This window comes from Physella acuta, unplaced genomic scaffold (genome assembly GCF_028476545.2).
Source record: "Physella acuta isolate Inbredline_101_S28 unplaced genomic scaffold, ASM2847654v3 ptg000692l, whole genome shotgun sequence".
Classification (NCBI taxonomy): Eukaryota; Metazoa; Mollusca; class Gastropoda; family Physidae; genus Physella; species Physella acuta.
The window spans coordinates 208,986-227,792 of NW_026732211.1; the positions used below are offsets into that span (position 1 = coordinate 208,986).

Genomic DNA, 18,807 nt, shown 5'->3' on the forward strand with positions numbered 1-18,807 from the left:
CCAGCTGAAGAATTTAGAGAGGAATAAAGGCTTGTTGAGTATTTTGATTAACTGATAAGTCAAAGAACGACAGTAGAGGGGATGACACCAAAATCTAAAGAATTAAGATTAAAATGATGCTTTTTCCACATTAATTAATAGGTGGATTGTATGTACAAATTAACACCCCCCCCCCCTCATTCACACCAACTTACTATATCATATGTTACATTTCAAAATGAATTATTATACTTACAAGTTACAAATGCCCCACACCCGGAAAAAATGTTTGTAAGAAATTCTATCCCCCCCCCCCCCACACACACACTAACCTGCCCAAATATTTTGATACCTCCTCACAACCCAACTCCTCCACTGCACCCAGTGTTTCTTCCAGACTTTTTTCTCCGGGGGGCACTTGAAATCTTCGGGGGGGGGGGGGGGGGGGGGCGGTAAACTTTCTACGGGGGGGGGGGGGCGGACACTGTTAAAAGTATATATTTTCTATATAAATTATATAAATTTCATTTCGTTCGGGGGGGGGGGGGGGGGGGCGGTAAAAAAATTTCGGCCCCCCCCCCCCCGAAGAGATGCTTGGAAGAAACTCTGACTGCACCATGCTAAACATAATACACAATATATGTACTTTTAAAACGAACATTGCTTTTGCCTTAAAGATAATTTATTTATTATGAATTAATTTTCGAGCAGAAGTCTGTACTCTTTATTACACAAAGTTGATAAAGACCAACACATATGTACTTGGCATAATGGCCAGTCGGCACTTTTCTCTCACACACATCCCACCACAAAGACGATATAACCCATAAAAACTTGTCTGGAACTTATGAATAGTTTCTATTACATCCTAAAAATGTTCGCTTATTTTTTAAAAAATAATTTAACAAAAATTATTGCAATTTTTAAGTCTTTTGTAAATTAACGAGAAACAAGTTTTATAGAAAGGGGTTAGATAATACGGCTTTGGTCCCCACCCACTTCATTCGTGTTATTTAATAATATCTGTAACTTTATTGAGACTTGTGCCCAGAGTTTCTTCCAGGCATCTCTTCGGGGGGGGGGGGGGGCAAAGCCCCCCCCCCCCCCCCGAAAATTTTTTACCGCCCCCCCCCCCCGAACGAAATGAAATTTATATAATTTATATAGAAAATATATACTTTTAACAGTATCCGCCCCCCCGAAGAAAGTTTACCGCCCCCCCCCCCGAAAATTTCAAGTGCCCCCCCCCCCCCCCGGAGAAAAAAGTCTGGAAGAAACACTGCTTGTGCCAGTATAGTTTTAATACCACAAGAATACAAACGCGCAATTACAACGCAGATAAACAAAATTATCTTAGTATCTGTGTTTACTTTACAGCTTTAAAATGTGTTGTGATTTAGAGTGCTCTTGGTTAACATGTAAACAGGAGTGGGCGTGATCCACGTCATTTAAAACGACCCGACAAAATCATTCTCATGACTATGAACTATGATTGCCAATATCGATGACGAAGAGCTGCTGAATAAGTGTGCAAATTTAGGTAGATAGAATTTAAAAAAATGTTTTAAATTGGATTTAGTACTACAGCTGACTATGCATTTACGAATAATTAAGCTAGGCTAGGGTTTATACAACGCATATTATATAATAGACATGCGGATTAGGTTTATGTTGCAGAAAACGTGACCCGCTCTTTACTAAAAGGAAATAATAAAATGTTATGGTGTCTGTACAATCTCTATAGTTGTTTACCTTTTTGCATTCTACGTCTTAGCAGTTTGCCGGTACTAGAATCAACCTATCTAATTTAGGTCTTGGTGCGCTTTATTTAATCAACGGTCTAGGCCTAAGATGTAATAATAATTTTAGATCAAGACTAGCACTAGATATAGAAAAGTCTAGAAGGTTTGAATTTTTGTTCTGCTTTTATTTTAAAGTAGTTAAGTAGAAAGTAGAAGGCCTATTTTAAAACTATTTTTTAAAAACTTGCCAAAACAAAAACTAAAGAAATGACGCAATAGTGAGAAATTGGGTCCATAAATTAATTAATTGCCTGTTGCTTATCATATGTAATATGTACTAATATGTAGGCCTATTTTACTTTGTGCACTTTCAGAATCAAGGTAGAAGTGAAAATGTTTTGCCCACATCAAATCAGAAGGATCTGTTCCAATATAGGCCTACTATGTGTTCATGGATCTTCTCAACCAACATTATGTCGTTTGCTAACCAGGTATAGATCTAGATCTAGATTCTATATCTAGGCCTTATATTACAACATCCTTTAATTTTTTACAAGTAACAGTAATTTACAAATTGTGTTTGTACTGTTATAATTTCCTGTAACATGATTGAGAAACATTATCATTGTTTAAGCTGCGTCTGATGGCAAGAGTTTCTTCCAGGCATCTCTTGGGGGGGGGGGGGGGGGAAGAGCCCCTTTCCAAAGAAAGTCTATGGAATTAAATAGTAAACTTATACTTTTACCAGTGTACCCCCCCCTGATAATACCAAGTGTCCCCTAGAGAAAAATAAATGTCTGGAAGAAACACTGCTGATGGCCTTTTCCTTGAACTATCTCACTTCATTCTCCACTGCTGGAGACTTTTCCTTGAACTATATCACTTCATTCTCAACAGCTGGAGACTTTTCCTTGAACTATATCACTTCATTCTCCACTTCTGGAGACTTTTCCTTGAACTATATCACTTCATTCTCAACAGCTGGAGACTTTTCCTTGAACTATATCACTTCATTCTCCACTTCTGGAGACTTTTCCTTGAACTATCTCACTTCATTCTCCACTGCTGGAGACTTTTCCTTGAACTATATCACTTCATTCTCCACTGCTGGAGACTTTTCCTTGAACTATATCACTTCATTCTTCACTGCTGGAGAGGTACAGGCTGTTTTTACCTATGTAATTTAATCTTTGGCTAAATTGCCAGAGTTTGATAAAAACTTGCAGCTTTAGTCGTGTTTTGTTTGCTTTTATTTTATGTTTTTTTTTTATAATTTACTGTCAATTATTCATACAACACAGCTGGTATATTAAATTAGTAAAATTTATTTTGAATTCAAGTTGGCCAGCTTTGATAATGCAACATTTTTCTACTGGAGTTGGAACACAATTCTGTATTAATTCAAGACTATACTATAGTTGGTAGATGAATACTAAGCTTTGAAATTAGAATTGAGTTTATTGCTTTTGATTCATATGTTTTTCCTAATTAAAACCTTTCTTGTATTTGAATAATTTCAGGATTGAGGTGCTAAGACATGTGTGTGGGGCTCGCTCCTTGCACAGCACACCCAAACCAGGCATTGGTAAATTAATTGACAAGAAGACAGATTTGAATCGCTTCTTGATTGAGGTTAGTTGTTAGATAGTTTTTGTATATGCATATTATACTTAAAGTTTGGTTATGTGTATTATATAGTTAATTGTATTACAGCAGTTATATTTGTCAGTATTTTGCTTCAAGTTACTTTAATGATATTTGATGAAAAAAAGATGGAAAAATGTATTTTTACTGCTATAGACCTGCAATAAGAAGTTGACTGTATTATTATCAGCTTTTTTGTCATTAACTATTAACCAGGAACTTTGTACTGTATTTCTTCCACCCATGTAGATTGGTACTGACCCTAAAGAAGCCAGGTACTGGTTGAAGAACTTCAAGTCTAGTGTTGAGAATTCAGATGTCTTCATGGTGGTCACAGTTGAGCATGATGTCATGGATAATCTAGAATTGGTAAATAGGTTGTTAAACTGATAACTAGATCCACAATTTTTACATTGAGAAATTTTTTTTTTCACTTATTAAAAACATTTTTATTAGAAATAAGTTACAAAAACTAAACTTTTTCAGTTGGAGAAGTTTGCCTCCAGCATTTCCTTTCTGAAAAGAAACAGCATGTCTCCTCTTATTGTATGTGGAAGTGGACCAGCAAAAGGTTCTTTCAATGTAAGTCTGGTGACAAGTTATTGATGGATACACAATTAAGGTCAAGGCAACAGTTATTTCCAGAAAGTCAACATTCCTTATTTTCTTTAGGCAGTACCTGAGCAGTGGGTATATTTGTAATGTCCTTAAACCTGCTCAAGAATGGCTGACACATTCTGCTTATACATGTCACCTTGTTTAATTAGTGACTGACACAAACATGTTGTTTTGTTTTTATGTTTTGACTCATTGAGTTCAACAGTTTAAATATAACAAATGAAGCTAAAATTTGTGATTCTGGCAGTCTTGCATTAGAAAGCAAATTTCTTAAATTTTGCCTACCATATGTTGTGTTTAACATGCATACATGACTGAAGAGTTCATTTTCATTTATTTATTACATAAATACATGTATGATTACTCACACTAGTTTTCATTTTAAAACTTTTACCTAAGTTTATCTTATAAATTCATTTGGTTGAAAAGTAATGCTACTGGTTCTACACTTGCCCATTACTGAACTTAATGGGTTATTTGCACCATATGGATATGACCTCCAATTTTTATGACGGCCTATGAAGGCTTTGTTCTGAAATGATTCTCAGAGAAAACAAGTTTAGAGCAAATGTTCACTTGCTACTTGTCATTGACAAAATCTTACACAGCTCCAGCCTTTTATCTGACGCCTATACAAAGGTCGCTGCTACTCAAAACCATGATGGCATGTGCCAAAAAGGTTTATCCGAAAAGTTAATCCATCTGCAATACCTCACCTTACTAAAAAAAAAAAATTACCATACACCTGTAACAGGTTGACAAGCAGCGGTTACCACTAGCAACCAACCAAACCTTCTAACTTTAGCTCCAAATTTTCTCCCTTCTTGCCATAAACACGGACCCTGTTTATTCTGCAGAAGACAAAGGAAGCTTGTGTGTGGAATGCTGTGACTCTCAATGATATGCTAGAGGGCCATGGCACTAACACAAGAGTTCTGTACCCTGGCTGTGGGGTGGTAACTGGAGAAGTGGAAGAGTAAATATTTTAGAAGGCTTAACCCACTCAGTACCATCTTTTGCCTGTTATACACACAGTACCTTCTTTTGCCTGTTATACACGCAGTACCATCATTGGTCTGTTACACATGCAGTACCTTCTTTTGTCTGTTATACATGCAGTACCATCTTTTGCCTGTTATACACGCAGTACCATCATTTGCCTGTTACACATGCAGTACCTTCTTTTGTCTGTTATACACGCAGTACCATCATTTGCCTGTTACACATGCAGTACCTTCTTTTGTCTGTTATACATGCAGTACCATCTTTTGCCTGTTATACACGCAGTACCATCATTTGCCTGTTACACATGCAGTACCTTCTTTTGTCTGTTATACATGCAGTACCATCATTTGCCTGTTACACATGCAGTACCTTCTTTTGTCTGTTATACATGCAGTACCATCTTTTGCCTGTTATACACGCAGTACCATCATTTGCCTGTTATACACGCAGTACCATCTCTTGCCTGTTACACATGTAGTACCATCTTTTGCCTGTTACACACACAGTACCATCATTTGCCTGTTAGACAGTACCATCTTTTGCCTGTTACACGCAGTACCATCATTTGCCTGTTACACATGCAATACCATCTTTTGTCTGTTACACACGCAGTACCATCTCTTGCCTGTTACATATGCAGTACCATCATTTGTCTGTTATACACGCAGTACCATCTTTTGCCTGTTACACACGCAGTACCATCTTTTGCCTGTTATACACGCAGTACCATCATTGGTCTGTTATACACACAGTACCATCATTTGCCTGTTACACATGCAGTACCTTCTTTTGTCTGTTATACATGCAGTACCATCATTGGTCTGTTACACATGCAATACCATCTTTTGTCTGTTACACACGCAGTACCATCTCTTGCCTGTTACATATGCAGTACCATCATTTGCCTGTTATAGACGCAGTACCATCTCTTGCCTGTTACATATGCAGTACCATCATTTGTCTGTTATACACGCAGTACCATCTTTCGCCTGTTACACACGCAGTACCATCTCTTGCCTGTTACAAATGCAGTACCATCATTTGTCTATTACACATGCAGTACCATCTTTTGTCTTACACACACAGTACCATCTCTTGCCTGTTACACATGTAGTACCATCAATGGTCTGTTACACACGCAGTACCTCACGCAGTACCATCATTTGTCTGTCACGCAGTACCATCTTTCGCTTGTTACACACGCAGTACCATCTTTTGCCTGTTACACACACAGTACCATCTTTTGCCTGTTACACACGCAGTACCATCATTTGTGTTCCTTCAAACAGCCTGAAAGAAAGTTTCTTTAATCACAAATTTTTAAACTTTAAAATAACATTTGTTTGCATTATTTAGTCTGGATTCATCTTTTTCTCAAAACTTTTTTTAAAATATGGACTAAAAACAGACTAAATGTAACAATCAGACTTTTTGTGAATTGAAGCTAAGTAGAAGAAGAAAATTAAAATTAAACTTTATTTGTGGTTGATAAGATATTGTTCACCTGGTTAGATTAGAGCAGTTTGAAACTTGAAGATCACATTTGCTGTGTAATGGTGCCAGCTCTAGATTCTACAGGCTGATGAACCTGAGTGGGTTAGGTCATGTAGATTAGATGACTTATAAGCTTTACATCAGTGAAAATAGAAAGTTTGGGTAGCTTTACCATGTATTTGGGCCTACATAATAGACAGTGCTAAATAGTTGTAGCTCCCAAGTATGGTATTTATGATTGGAAAATTGGGCAGAAATTTATAAATCCCAGCATTCAGATGAAGAAAAAGTAATTTACTGAATGTTAAATTTAATTTTTAAAAAATGGACACAAGAGGCTGAAGAAATTGTTCTAGACCTAAGTGGTGTAAATGTTGGAATAGTGTGCTGGTCATTTCAAAGGGAGGTAACTTATTGTTTTTATTGAATGGGATGGTAGTTTTAAAAACTAGGATCTTATTACTGTTCTTAACAGAGTGATGTTTCTAACATCATTGCCGATGCTAAATATCATCAACTTTCTTTTCTTAATGATTAATGTATTCAAAGTGTTAACATTCTGCAGTGATTGTTGATTTAGTGTGAACATTCTCCTGCGATTGTTTAGTATCAACATTCTCCTGCGATTGTTTAGTATCAACATTCTCCTATGATTGTTGGTTTAGTATCAACATTATCATGTGATTGTTGATTTAGTATGAACATTCTCCAGTGATTATTGATTTAGTGTCAACATTCTCCTATGATTGTTGATTTAGTGTCAACATTATCATGTGATTGTTGATTTAGTATGAACATTCTCCAGTGATTGTTGATTTAGTGTCAACATTCTCCTATGATTGTTGGTTTAGTATCAACATTATCATGTGATTGTTGATTTAGTATGAACATTCTTCTGTGATTGTGGATTTAGTATCAACATTCTCCAGTGATTGTGGATTTAGTATCAACATTCTCCTGTGATTGTGGACTTAGTATCAACTTTCTTCTATGATTGTTGGTTTAGTATCAACATTATCATGTGATTGTTGATTTAGTGTCAACAGTCTCCAGTGATTGTTGATTTAGTATCAACATTCTCCAGTGATTGTTGATTTAGTATCAATTTTCTTCTATGATTGTGGACTTAGTATCAATGATCTCCTGTGATTGCTTATTATATCCTTCAGCTTTAGTAGACTTAAATTTTCAATATTCACCATTTTTTGTCTGGAATTAAAATGTTATGTGCATTCTCCAGTTGCTTAGATATAAAATAATGTCAGTAAGATGGAATTTACTTCAATATCTAAATGAGTAAATGCTGTATCTTCAGTCAATCCTTGCTGCACATGAAGCGAATGGTTTGAAGATTAATGTAACTCATTTTTAATTCTGACTGAAGTAAACTACGGATATAGCTGTAATAATACACTCTCTGATGTCATATCTGTAGAAACTAATACGCTGAAGAACTTGTTCTCTTTTTATATAATTTACCATAGTTATTCTTTTTTGCTTCTTTCTATTATTACTTTGATTTTTCTCTCAAACTGCCTTTAAACAAAAAATCTGATTTTACTATTTTGTAGGCCAGTATGATAAATATTATGTGTAAAATAAGATTAATTGGATTGTGACATTAGTTTATATTCTATCTAATGTTAAGTAAAAAGAAAAGTCACTTAGTAACTTATCTTTGGTCATAACAACACATATAATACAGTGTGTTGTTGTGACCAATTAGTACACAAAGTTATTTTGCCTGATGTTTTTTCAGCCAAACAGGCAACTCTAAAAATCTGCAAATCTCCACTGAAATCATTCAGTCCAGTCTGGCTACACAGCACCTCCCCATTCTTCTCAGCTATGGGGAGACAGCAAGTGGCCAGATTTTCCCCATCAAATCATGGGAGCTGTCAACTCAGGTTTCAAAGGTTTTTCAGCCCAAGAAAGTTATGTTCGTTAATTCACATGGTGGGTTTTTGGATGAGCAAGGCAAGGTCAGTCTAATAGACCTACACATTCACTAGTGTTAGAATACATTATAAGCATTGGCTACCCAGTAGTTGTTATTGTATTAGAAAATGTGTTTACTTCTGTTAGCAAATAGCTACTGTACAGTCATGCAAGTTAGATCATTGTAAACTATTTCAGATCAGCCCAGTTGTAAATCTTCTCATTTATTTAACAACTTCACTAAATTACAGACATAAATCTTCCTATTGACTAAACATCCTATCATTTCAAGTGAAAATCTTTTAATTAAACAATTTCAGTTCAATTTAGATGTAAATTTTCCTATTGGTTAAACAATTTCAGGTCATTCCAAATGTAAATCTTCCTATTGGTTAAATAATTTCAGGTCATTCCAAATGTAAATCTTCCTATTGGTTAAATAATTTCAGGTCATTCCAAATGTAAATCCCTCTATTGGTTAAATAATTTCAGGTCATTCCAAATGTAAATCTTCCTATTGATCTTGAGACAGCTGAACAGAAAAGTTGGTACAGGCCAGATATTATGAGCACTGTAAGTATGACCATTTGAATTTTTAAAAATAATTAAATCAAATGTATGTATGAAATAAGTACAATGCAATGTTTTCAATCCAATAAATCTGTACCATTCTCTAAGTCAACACATTTTTACATTAGATGATGTATGTGTGTAAATTGCTGGGAGAGCTACCTATCGATAGCTCAGTGGTCATCACATCAGCAGACACCATGTTGAGAGAGCTCTTCAGTCACAGAGGTAGTTTCTTATTTCTGTACTACCTCTGCTTGTTAAATTGTATTATTTAGTTAAAGTTAAGGTTACATTATCACCGTGTTTTGTACTGTAACAGCTCAAAATGTTTCTGAGTACCAATACATCTTTGTTACAGGTTCTGGAACATTCTTTAGGTCCACGGAAGCTGTCCACAAATACTCATCGCTTGATGGCATTGATCTTGACCGTCTGAGGTGCTTATTACACAGGTAATAATGAAATAACTGATAGAGTTAAACATTGATTAGATTTAATTTAATTAGATACATCGATAAGGTTACCAGAACTCTGTTCAAATTTAATTATTGTCTTTAAAAAAATCATCTACATACTAGCATATGTAAACTGTAATAATTGTTATTTGAAATGTCTACTAATAACCCTTGATAATTTGTTTTAAACCACTGGTTAACTGTAATAAACTATTTGATTGACTTTTATCTTGAATAGATCTTTCATGAAAACATTGGTGGATTCTTATTTTAATGACATTGCTCCCAACATTCATGCTATTTACTTGTCAGAGTCGTAAGTATTAAGACCTTAACCACCTCATCATGGTTATTAATTGATCTTACCAATTATATGTATATAAATTCATAACATTGAACAGATTTTAAAAAAGTAGTCACCATTCCTTAAAATTTATAAGGAATATGGAGTGGAGTACACTTATTTTGTTAAATAGGTGCATGAAGAGACACTGTGGTCCGTTCTGTGCACACATTTTTTCTGTAACTCAATTGAAATACCACAAAAGCTGGGTGGACTTTCAAGTCTGGGATCTGAACTTGAGACTTTTGAGTCAACAGGCATGTGCTCTACCCCTCAACCATTCCAAAGTAAAAACCTGTTGCTTTAATCAGAAAAATGTTGACATGACATCTTAATTTGTGAATTGACTCGCTACAGGTACAGCGGCGTGGCTATACTCCTGAAGAGCCCCAACAGCAACATCCCGTACATGTGCAAGTTTGCTGTGACCAACAGAGCCCAGGGTCAGGGCACAGGGGAGCTGCTGTGGGACAGGCTGATCAAGTCAGAGCCCTGTCTGTTCTGGAGATCCAAAATTGAAAACCCAATCAACACCTGGTAAGTGCTGGAGTAGCTTACCATAATAAGAGTGATAACAGTAGCTGCCTATAATAGTTATATCAATAGCTGACCACAACAGTGATAACAATAGCTGACCACAACAGTGATCACAATAGCTGACCATAACAGATAACAATAGCTGACCATAAGAGTGATAACAATAGCTGACCACAACAGTGATCACAATAGCTGACCATAACAGATAACAATAGCTGACCATAAGAGTGATAACAATAGCTGACCACAACAGCAATAACAATAGCTGACCACAACACTGATAATAATAGTTGACCCTAAGAGTGATCTCAATAGCTGACCATAACAGATAACAATAGCTGACCATAAGAGTGATAACAATAGCTGACCACAACAGCAATAACAATAGCTGACCACAACACTGATGACAGTACGCTATTGTAACTGTGAAAGTAGTTCAACAACTCAGCAGTACGCTATTGTAACTGTGAAAGTAGTTCAACAACTCAGCAGTACGCTATTGTAACTGTGAAAGTAGTTCAACGACTCAGCAGTACGCTATTGTAACTGTAAAGTAGTTTCACGGCAGAGTAAGGACAGTGAGATGAAATCTGATAATTTTACACGTGATCCTGTATCGATTTGTCTCCCATGTCGCGCTTGGGTGAAAGGTAATTTTATTACAGCCGACGTGATGTGTGTATGGGTGGAGGAGGGAGGGAGGGCGGTACCCATAATTAATAAAGGTAATTTTATTACAGCCGACGTGATGTGTGTATGGGTGGAGGAGGGAGGGAGGGCGGTACCCATAATTAATAAAGGTAATTTTATTACAGCCGACGTGATGTGTGTATGGGTGGGGGAGGGAGGGCGGTATCCATAATTAATTAATAATATTTACAGCTAAAAGCCGTTAGAGTTTCTATGGATTACTAGCTACCACATTAATGATGTTTGGAGACAAGCTGGGCAAGAAACTATTCATATTGGCAAGAAATATAGAAGAGCAAATTGGGGAGGTTCTGATACACCTTGCGTAAAAATAAATTAGCAACATCACCAGACAGGCACCAAATTTGGAATCCCCCAATGAAAGAGGAAAGCAGGTATGCCAACACAAACAACTCTCAGTGAAGCAGAAGCAGCAGCAATGACGTGGGCCCAACTTGGAGGAATAGCCCAGCACCGAGTACTATGGAGAGGTGTGGTTGCGTCCCTGTGCTCCACGAGGGGTCAGGTGAATGATGATAATGGTGTTACCTACAACATAACAACAACCTACCCCATATCACGCATCTCTTCATATGTATTTAACATAGATCAAACAATGTGTAGGCTACATCCTCTTGTAGAGGGAGTTATCTTATAACCCCCCCTCCTCACACAAATCTCTTTTATCATTATTCTTCAGCACAATATCAGGCTAGATTGCACACACGCAAATTAAAACGCAAAGTATAAATACTTAAATAATTAATAATATACATTAATGACCAAAAAAACTCATCAAATAATCAATGTATATATCTTAATTAGCTAAGCCAGTCATAAGAGGCTCGTTAATTAATCAATGTGTGTATCTTAATCAGCTAAAATTGTAAACGAATGAAGTGTCAAAGAGAAAAATTATTCCATCAATTCCCAAAAGCTACATCGATCTACATTCATACTCCAGTACCAGCCTAATACATTATGCAGCATCAGCCACTAGCCCAGTGCGTGGCGCCAGACATAAGTGCGGATGTGTCGACTGTTTCAGGTCGTGTACTTATTACACAAAACATACGGCTCTTTACATATTACACAGAACATACGGCTCTTTACATATAAGACAAAACATATGGCTCTTTACATATTACATAAAACATATGGCTCTTTACATATTACATAAAACATATGGCTCTTTACATATTACATAAAACATATGGCTCTTTACATATTACACCAAACATGGCTCTTTACATTTTACACAAAACATATGGCTCTTTACATATTACACAAAACATATGGCTCTTTACATATTACACAAAACATATGGCTCTTTACATTTTACACAAAACATATGGCTCTTTACCCCCCTCCCCCATTTAACGCTACAACACGTCCACAGACCACCCCCTTTCATATCGTAGAACCTTCTAAGAAACCATCACGGACTTAACAGTGAACATCCTGGTTCTACACGAAATGGGACTTTGCTTTAAACAAGTTGTGGGAATCAAACCATTAGTGTAGACGTTGCTAGTTACAACTTATGTTAAGCAGTTGTGAAGCCGGCAATTATGTTAGAAGAAAAATATATGTAAGCTAGTTAAGGAATCCATTGATCCATCCATTTTAATAGCAATTATTTAGGAACATAAATATAATTGGAGATATCAAGTCAAGGGTTATAAAACTTACTTCTATATTCGATAGAAGAGATTATATCTGAATGATAAACTACCCTTATTCCTATTCCTCCGTGTTATATAATATCTGCACGATTCGTCTAGTGTGTGTGGGGGGGGGGGGGGTGTCGTGTCTTCACTAATGCAGGAGCTGTTTGTCTGATGATCAAAAGTTTTGACAGGCGCGTACACTTGTACGAGTGCTCTCAGCTTAAACCAGCGGTTCCGTAACAAAATGTAAACAACCACAAGGCGATGAACCCCTCCCCCCCCTCTACTGACCAGGGTAGCACCCTAAACATGTAGTAAACACGTCTCCCTATGACGTCAGTAAAAAGCGGTTTTAGATAGCATCGATAGGCTACTGTGGATATTACATCTGTGGGGCGGCCTATACTCAGAGGCGTGGCGAGGTCGGGGCGGGGGGTGCGGACCGCACCGGGTGACACCATTGGGGGGGGGGGGGGGGGGGGTGACACCAGACAGAACAAAAAAGCTTTTTTTTTTGCCAGTTCCATTAATGATTAATTAAAGCTACATAGTCTTTTAAGTGCAAATCGATAATTATTACAAGAGGATGGGTGTGAAACCATGAAGTAAACGTGCGAACTAGAGAAAAAACAATGCTACATCATAGTTGACCCTAAGAGTGATAACAATAGCTGACCACAACACTGATAACAATAGTTGACCCTAAGAGTGATAACAATAGCTGACCACAACACTAATAACAATAGTTGACCCTAAGAGTGATAACAATAGCTGACCATAACAGTGATAACAATAGCTGACCCTAAGAGTGATAACAACAGCTGACCACAACAGTGATAACAATAGCTGACCACAACAATGATAACAATAGCAAAAATAGACCCTATTGCATATCCTCCCAAAACTGTATGACATAATGGTAATACCAAATCCTAACACTCAAGTGACCAAATAAATATCAAACTTATGAAGATGACCTAAAAACAGTATCCAAACTGTCCTTATTACAACTTATTTGTTTAACTAAAAATATTTCATAGTTGAGGATAAAAGGGTTCCCACAATTTTTTAACAAGAAAACTCTCTGCTATTTTTCATATTACTTTCATCACATACAACCAGTGAACAGAAACTGGCCAAAAAAAAAAAAAATGAAAAAATTCCACACAAAAAAGCATTAAAAAATGAGTGCCACTCATTTTTTGAGGGAATCTTGAAATTGAATCCCACATTTTATCAATTATGAAACCCAAACTTTAACCCTGAAACTTGTCATATCTGAGATTTTTAAAAATAAAATTGATGTTTTAATATTTTTCAAGACATTTGATTCATATTATGTTCAATAATCAGTCTTTGTAAGCTATGTTTGTAACAGTGTTTAAAAAGCATTAATATTTAAAGTATCGTGTATATTAATATTAACAAAAATAGTTTAAAATTTTAGAGTTTTTAGATTTAAAATCTTGTCCCCATAATGTAGTATTATATTTCTAGAACCTCCCCAAATAAAAACTGGTTATGTTAATACAGTTATTAATATAGTGAGTTTTGCTAATGGTGGTTGCACTTTGTACTCTGTATACAACATAGAAAAGAATAGAAATATCTTTAAGAATATTTTAGTATGCCAGAACTATAAAGTTACAGAAATGCACACTGATGTATTCTTGCTTTTTTTTTTAATTGGGTTATCACATTATGGATGTTGTATTTGTTTACAAATGTCTGTTTTTTTCCTAATGCTGAGGATGATATTTTCCTCACCTATTTTTAAAGTTTTAAGTACCAGAATTTTGTCAACACAGGTGTCTGTAGTCCTATAAGAAATTTGTATGTAAACAGGAACCGTAACTTTGATTAATGTAACAGGATGTATTTTTATCTAGGTCAATCACTATATAACAAACAAGTTAAACAATGTCATGTGACATGATGTGTTTTTATCTGGGTCAGTCACTAGTTAAAACTAGTTAAAGAAGGTCATGTGACTTATTAGACCTGGAAGTTTGTTTATTTGACAGTTATCTCTGATGAGAATACATCATGTTTACAGAATAAAGTTCTAACATTGTTTAAGTAAACACTACATTGAAATGTGGTATTCCAACAGGTATTTCAAGAAATGTGAAGGTTCCCACAATAATCATAAGTGGCTTGTCTTCTGGTGAGTTCATGTTAATTAGTCAACCCCCAGCTTGTTTACATAAGTTAATTGAGGCTCATGTCTTGGTTAGATCATGTTAACTGGTTAACCTTCACCTTGTTTATAAAAACACCAGTACAGGTGAACTTTTATCCTTGACCTTCCAGGTATGGTGTGTGTGACCCTAACCTTTCTGTTGGGCTCATCAAGGATGCTGTTGACAGGAAAGATTCCTTCATTGCTGATGGTGATATTTCCTGCCCAGGGAGTGATGATGAGGAGGAGAGGATGGGAGGATAGATACAAAGAGTACACAGATATCTTTAGGAGGAGAGGATGGGAGGATAGAAACAAAGAGTACACAGATATCTTTAGGAGGAGAGGATGGGAGGATAGAAACAAAGAGTACACAGATATCTTTAGGAGGAGAGGATGGGAGGATAGAAACAAAGAGTACACAGATATCTTTAGGAGGAGAGGATGGGAGGATAGAAACAAAGAGTACACAGATATCTTTAGGAGGAGAGGATGGGAGGATAGAAACAAAGAGTACACAGATATCTTTAGGAGGAGAGGATGGGAAGATAGATACAAGTAACCAGATATCTTCAGGAGGAGAGGATTGGAGGATAGATAAAAGGAGTACACAGATATCTTTTGGAGGAGAGGATGGGAGGATAGATACAAAGAGTACACAGATATCTTTTGGAGGAGAGGATGGGAAGATAGATACAAGTAACCAGATATCTTCAGGAGGAGAGGATTGGAGGATAGATAAAAGGAGTACACAGATATCTTTTGGAGGAGAGGATGGGAGGATAGATACAAAGAGTACACAGATATCTTTTGGAGGAGAGGATGGGAGGATAGATACAAAGAGTACACAGATATCTTTTGGAGGAGAGGATGGGAGGATAGATACAAAGAGTACACAGATATCTTTTGGAGGAGAGGGTGGAAGGATAGATACAAAGAGTACACAGATATCTTTTGGAGGAGAGGATGGGAGGGTACATCCAAGAAGTACTGAAAGCAATAGAGTAGGTTGTGTTGGTTTTGTATAGTCTAAGGTGGTATCAGATGTAGGCTTTGTACAAACTGTAGCTTCTGTAGGTTAAATTTAGCATCATACGCTTGAATTGTATAATTGATGCCTATTGCATTCCTCACATGTGCCTGCCCTTGTTAATTTAAAAAAATGCAATCTCAAGATCTGTTCTTGCGATAAATGAAACACAGGCGATTTTTATAAATAATTGAAATCTACCAATGGATGAACAGCAAGAACACATGATGCTAATCACAGTGGTCCTGTTGGAATGCGTGAGATGTGGGTTGACCTCTCTCTATACTAAGACAGCCATAGAAAGTACAATACTTATAATTTCTTGTGTATTAATTATCTACTAACAACAATTGCTGCTTTCACGTAAACTACAGTGGTGCTTTTAATGATGGAGTGAATTGTTTTCACTCTAAATGTTATCAGTTAATTTATTGTGAAGTTTCATTTGATTTCTTTAAGAATAAGTCTATTATAGATATTATGAGTGATTAAATTATTTAAGTATTGTATATTAGCATCATTCCATTGTACATACATTTTGAAACACTCTGTTACAGAGTCTGTAATGAAGAAAATAATTTTCTGTTTAAAGTAATTTTGCCAAGCACCTTGTCAATTTTAACTTTTTTTAATATAAATTATAAGTTTTGATATTTTGTACGTCTTTATACACTTTTTGTGGACTGCATAATTTGTCTGTACAAAAGTTGAATTACAATGATTAAAATGTAATTTTATGTACTATATATTGAAATGCATTTACAGATAGCAATAACAGCTATTCAGTTGTTGTTTTTTTTTAATTTATTGAATTTTAACAGTAAAATTCAAAACCTTGTAGTTACTTGCTCAATGTTTTTAATGAAAAGGATGATATTTTGTTTAGCATACACATACAATTCAATATTCTGCAGTACAAACTGTTGTGTTCAATTTAAATTAAAGTGCTTTCTGTTGTTTTTTTTAAATCTCTCAACTTTATTTTTTTACATTTCACTTACTAAGAATTTTTGTAGCAAAATGAATCATCTTACTCATGTTAGTATGCTACTTATGCTGCCTTAAAACCAGGATTTAATCCCAAAAGCTAATAATTTCTACATGGTGGTATGCAATATGCTGCTCTTGTTGACATTTAATGTAATGAGATTATTTTGAAGAAGCTGCTGCATTATTTCTTTGGCATTATTTGTTTTAAAAGATTGTTACATGATAACAGTATAATCAAATGAGATTCAACAATTTTGTATACCATTTTATTATATTTATACAGTGATCATTCAATACATAGCTAGATACAGCTACATTAAATGTACAAAATATAGAAGTAATTTAAAGTCAAAAAGATGTACATTAATAGTTTTAATTTAATTAAAACAGTCAATAATGATTACAGTGTAACATAGTTTCAAATACATAGAAAGACTATTAGTATTATTAGTTAATATAACATTTCAATATTATTATAACATTTTATGTACTCAGCAACAAAAAAAGCATTTATATATTTAAAAAAAAAATCTTAATCGATCATTTCATTCCCATTATGATTATATCTTGAATTATAGGTATTTTGAAAGATTTCAAACTGCCATTTGTAAAATATATACAATGCACTATATTATTTATATAGTAGGCTTACAAAGCGGTCTCAAAACTATTTAATAATTGGTGTTGTAACATTTTTATACTTGCATTTGCTCTCTACCTGATCTGTCTTTACAAAGTTTTATTTACAATTGGTAACAGATTTTTAAATTTAATTACACATATGGTATATAACTTTTTTTTTAAGTTTGTTTATTGTATACTATAAGCAGATATATTTTTTAGATTTTCTCTGTTCTTACATTATTTAATCACACTTGGATAAAGTGAGTTTATTTGCTTTTTAAAAAAAATTAAGGATTACAATATAATCAGCTTTTAAAAAAAAGAAATAATCATTAATTAAAGAAAACAACTTGCAACAAGTTAAATGAAAACATTTCCCCACAAAATGTATACACTTACTTGTTGCGAAGATTTTTCTAGACTTGTATAGTATACATGTTACAAGTGTCAACACAGTTTTAGAGAGAAACTTCTTTGCTGCCCGGGTACATTTAAACAGATTTAAACCAGTATTTTAACTGTTGATGTAATTTAGGCTGTAAAATTATAACAGTAATTCACCGCTCTCAATGGATGGATTAATGAAGTGAAATTATTTATAAGGAATTAATCAAAGTAATAACATTAAAATTTTTTTTTGCAAATGAATTTTTGTGTTTGAGTGTGGCTAACTTTGATTGTGTGTTCATAAATGAAAACTTTAAACAATTTTAAAAATTAATTACGTCAGGAAAGTCTAATGGCTGTCAAATAAAACATTATTATTCTGTAATTTTTTTTTTGTTAAATTTATTACGTTAAAAATAAAAGCATTTCCTTTTACACTTCTCAGTGTGTAAGGCAAAAGAAGAACAGATAGTATTAGTTACCTCACAAGTTAAAGACAGTTACAAGTACTATGGACGTTTCGACCCAAGGTCTTCGTCAGCACACAACAGTGTGATTACAGATTAGACAAATAAAGACAAACAGTAACACATTTTTTGACTTAGCTCGACACTGTCGAGTAAATCTTATTACTAGATCTCTAGACTCAGGAATTTTTTTTATTTAGACTCACCTCGAAATTATATTTATAACAGATATTACAATTTTAAAATGATTTAAATATGATTTAAAAAGCATTTCATTTCATGGACTGTTTTCTTTTTGATAATTGAATATTTAGTTTAAAAACAATTAAAAATGGTAGTTTATGCAGCACATTTTTTAATTCAATGATCTTAAAATACCGCCCCCCCCGAACGGAATGAAATTTCTAAAATTTACATAGAAAATATATACTTTTAACAG

General features: G+C 34.9%; 1 protein-coding gene across 1 annotated transcript; it reads left to right on the top strand.

The window, feature by feature from the left end:
* The first annotated feature begins 1,807 nt into the window (after nt 1-1,807).
* LOC131949371 (N-acetylglutamate synthase, mitochondrial) lies at nt 1,808-15,571 on the top strand. The gene is made up of 14 exons (XM_059311236.1): nt 1,808-1,884; nt 2,096-2,212; nt 3,242-3,353; nt 3,615-3,734; nt 3,852-3,947; nt 4,841-4,959; nt 8,242-8,464; nt 8,913-8,993; nt 9,119-9,218; nt 9,352-9,445; nt 9,687-9,764; nt 10,149-10,328; nt 14,802-14,855; nt 15,002-15,571. Exons 2-14 carry the CDS (start codon nt 2,115-2,117, stop codon nt 15,132-15,134), a joined length of 1,488 nt encoding a protein of 495 aa, XP_059167219.1. The 5' UTR covers nt 1,808-1,884; nt 2,096-2,114; the 3' UTR covers nt 15,135-15,571.
* The last annotated feature ends 3,236 nt before the right edge of the window (nt 15,572-18,807 follow it).

Coding starts and splice junctions, on each gene's coding strand:
- LOC131949371 (XM_059311236.1), top strand. CDS start 2,115: ATGTTTTGCCCACATCAAATCAGAAGGATCTGTTCCAATATAGGCCTA. Junction 9,765..10,148: donor GCTATTTACTTGTCAGAGTC/GTAAGTATTAAG, acceptor GACTCGCTACAG/GTACAGCGGCGTGGCTATAC. Junction 10,329..14,801: donor GAAAACCCAATCAACACCTG/GTAAGTGCTGGA, acceptor GTATTCCAACAG/GTATTTCAAGAAATGTGAAG.